This window comes from Macadamia integrifolia, chromosome 6 (assembly GCF_013358625.1).
Source record: "Macadamia integrifolia cultivar HAES 741 chromosome 6, SCU_Mint_v3, whole genome shotgun sequence".
Taxonomy (NCBI): Eukaryota; Viridiplantae; Streptophyta; class Magnoliopsida; order Proteales; family Proteaceae; genus Macadamia; species Macadamia integrifolia.
In genome coordinates, this window is record NC_056562.1 from 4,117,840 (window position 1) to 4,119,787 (window position 1,948).

A 1,948-nucleotide genomic window follows, 5' to 3' on the forward strand; every position below is an offset into this window, starting at 1 on the left:
GTTGTAACTTGATTCTTGGTGTGCTACAACATAGGCCTCCAATTTGGTTCTGTCTTTGTCTAACCATTAACATTGCCTATCATCTTTAGATTAGATGCCAGGGCATATTGCTCAAATGCGCCCATAATTACATGTGCTATTCTCTTTTTTTGTCTATTGGATTTCTCATAATGCAAAAAGAGAATGTGGTGAAGGCATTGAAGTTGAAAGGAAATTGAGAGTGGAGGCGTTCTGGTATTCAACTTGTTTAGACTTTGTGGAAGTTATTCCTTCTTGATTTCAAAAGTAACATGTTCTGTTTCATCACAGAAACATTGTTATTGCATCTTGTGGTAGTTGGACAAATATTTATCTGCTGCTTCTTCTAGTTCAATTACACCTTAAGATTGGATTAACTAGCTCTTTTGGTTTTGCTCTTATGCCAAAATGACATAAGAGAATATATTGTCTGCCAATGAAGAGAGAATGTAATGCAGTAAGATGGAAAGCCCTAATTTTAGTCCTTAATTATGGTTTCTTGGGTTCTGCATGAATCTTGAAGTTTCTTGTGTGGTATATTGGATAAATGAGTGATAGGATTAACAGCTTCTTGTGTGGTATATTGGATGAATCTTGAAGTTTCTTGTGTGGTATATTTGTACACCTTAAGATTGGATTAACAGCTTCTTTATTATTTTAGCTATGCTTGATATCTTTGTTATTTTCCTATAATTGATATCTTTGTTATTTTACCTATGATTGATTTCTTTGTTACCTTGCTTGGTTTTATTGGTCTTTCCATTATCTCTCTCCAAGATAATCGTTGTTATTTATTTTTTTAGTGTTCAGCCTTTTTTTTTGTCACAATATGCTAACTTTTACATTAACTTATAATGCCTAGCTATTATGTCTGGAAGTAGTATCCCTGCTATTAAGTGGTCAGAATTTGAGACCACTGTTCTCATTGAAGCAATGAAAGAAGCTGTACAAAATGGTCACAAATCCGGTAATTCATTTAACAAAACTGGATGGGAGAACATTACAAAGCAATTTCAACAGGCTTTAAATCGTTCAGTCGGGAGAGAACAGTTACGCAATAAGATGAACAAGTTGAAACAAGAGTATCAACAGTTCAAGAGACTGCTTGACACAACTGGATTTGGGTGGAACTCAATGACAAAAGCAGTCACAGTTGATGATGAGTCCGCATGGGATAGGGCAATACAGGTACCCTAGATTTCAGTAGCTAGTTGAATTATTTAAAAATTAGATTACAATGAGTAGTACATATACGTGATACAATTACTGCTTATGCAGGCAAATCCAGGTTGGTTGAAATACAAGAAGTATGGACTAAACAATTGGCCAGATTTGAGCATGGTATTTGGGGATGCATATGCTACAGGTAACTTAGGGGTTGCCAGTGCTCAAGATTTTGATGACATCGAAGCTGTTAATACAGTTGATATTGAGCAATTCTCTCACTCCCCCAGTACCCCGGTGCATATAAGCATGAATGACCCCTTCCATGAGGATACTCATACTCCAACTCAGACCACCACAAAACGAAGTCTTGATAGGACACCTACGGGACGAAGAAAAAAGAGCGCCAATAAGGGAGATAGACACGTGAAGGACTTGTATGGGCAGTATTTATCCATGAAAATTGAGAAAGCATCCAGTACTTCTGTAACATCTCCTGTTCGTGGTGGGGTAGGTGCATCTTGTCCTCGAGATTTCAGTGTGAGTGCATGTGAGGCGGTGATATCCTCCATACAGGATATATCAAAGGAGATATATTTGAAGGCCACCAGTCGTATGTGTACTGATCCTAGTTGGAGGGAGTTGTTTGTCTGTGCAGAGCCTGCGAAGAGGATTTGGCTTTTAGATGCGTTGGATTAGTTGATGTTGTGTTTGAATGCTACTTTTGATAATTTTGGATTCAAGACTCTACATTTGGTGTGTGTAA

At 37.5% G+C, this 1,948-nt stretch overlaps 1 protein-coding gene across 1 annotated transcript; it reads left to right on the top strand.

Moving 5' to 3' along the window:
- The first annotated feature begins 1,192 nt into the window (after positions 1-1,192).
- LOC122082654 lies at positions 1,193-1,948 on the top strand. The gene is made up of 2 exons (XM_042650353.1): positions 1,193-1,206; positions 1,297-1,948. Exon 2 carries the CDS (start codon positions 1,357-1,359, stop codon positions 1,879-1,881), a length of 525 nt encoding a protein of 174 aa, XP_042506287.1. The 5' UTR covers positions 1,193-1,206; positions 1,297-1,356; the 3' UTR covers positions 1,882-1,948.

What these genes read in the sequence shown, in the direction of transcription:
- LOC122082654 (XM_042650353.1), top strand. Translation starts at nt 1,357, where the DNA reads ATGGTATTTGGGGATGCATATGCTACAGGTAACTTAGGGGTTGCCAGT.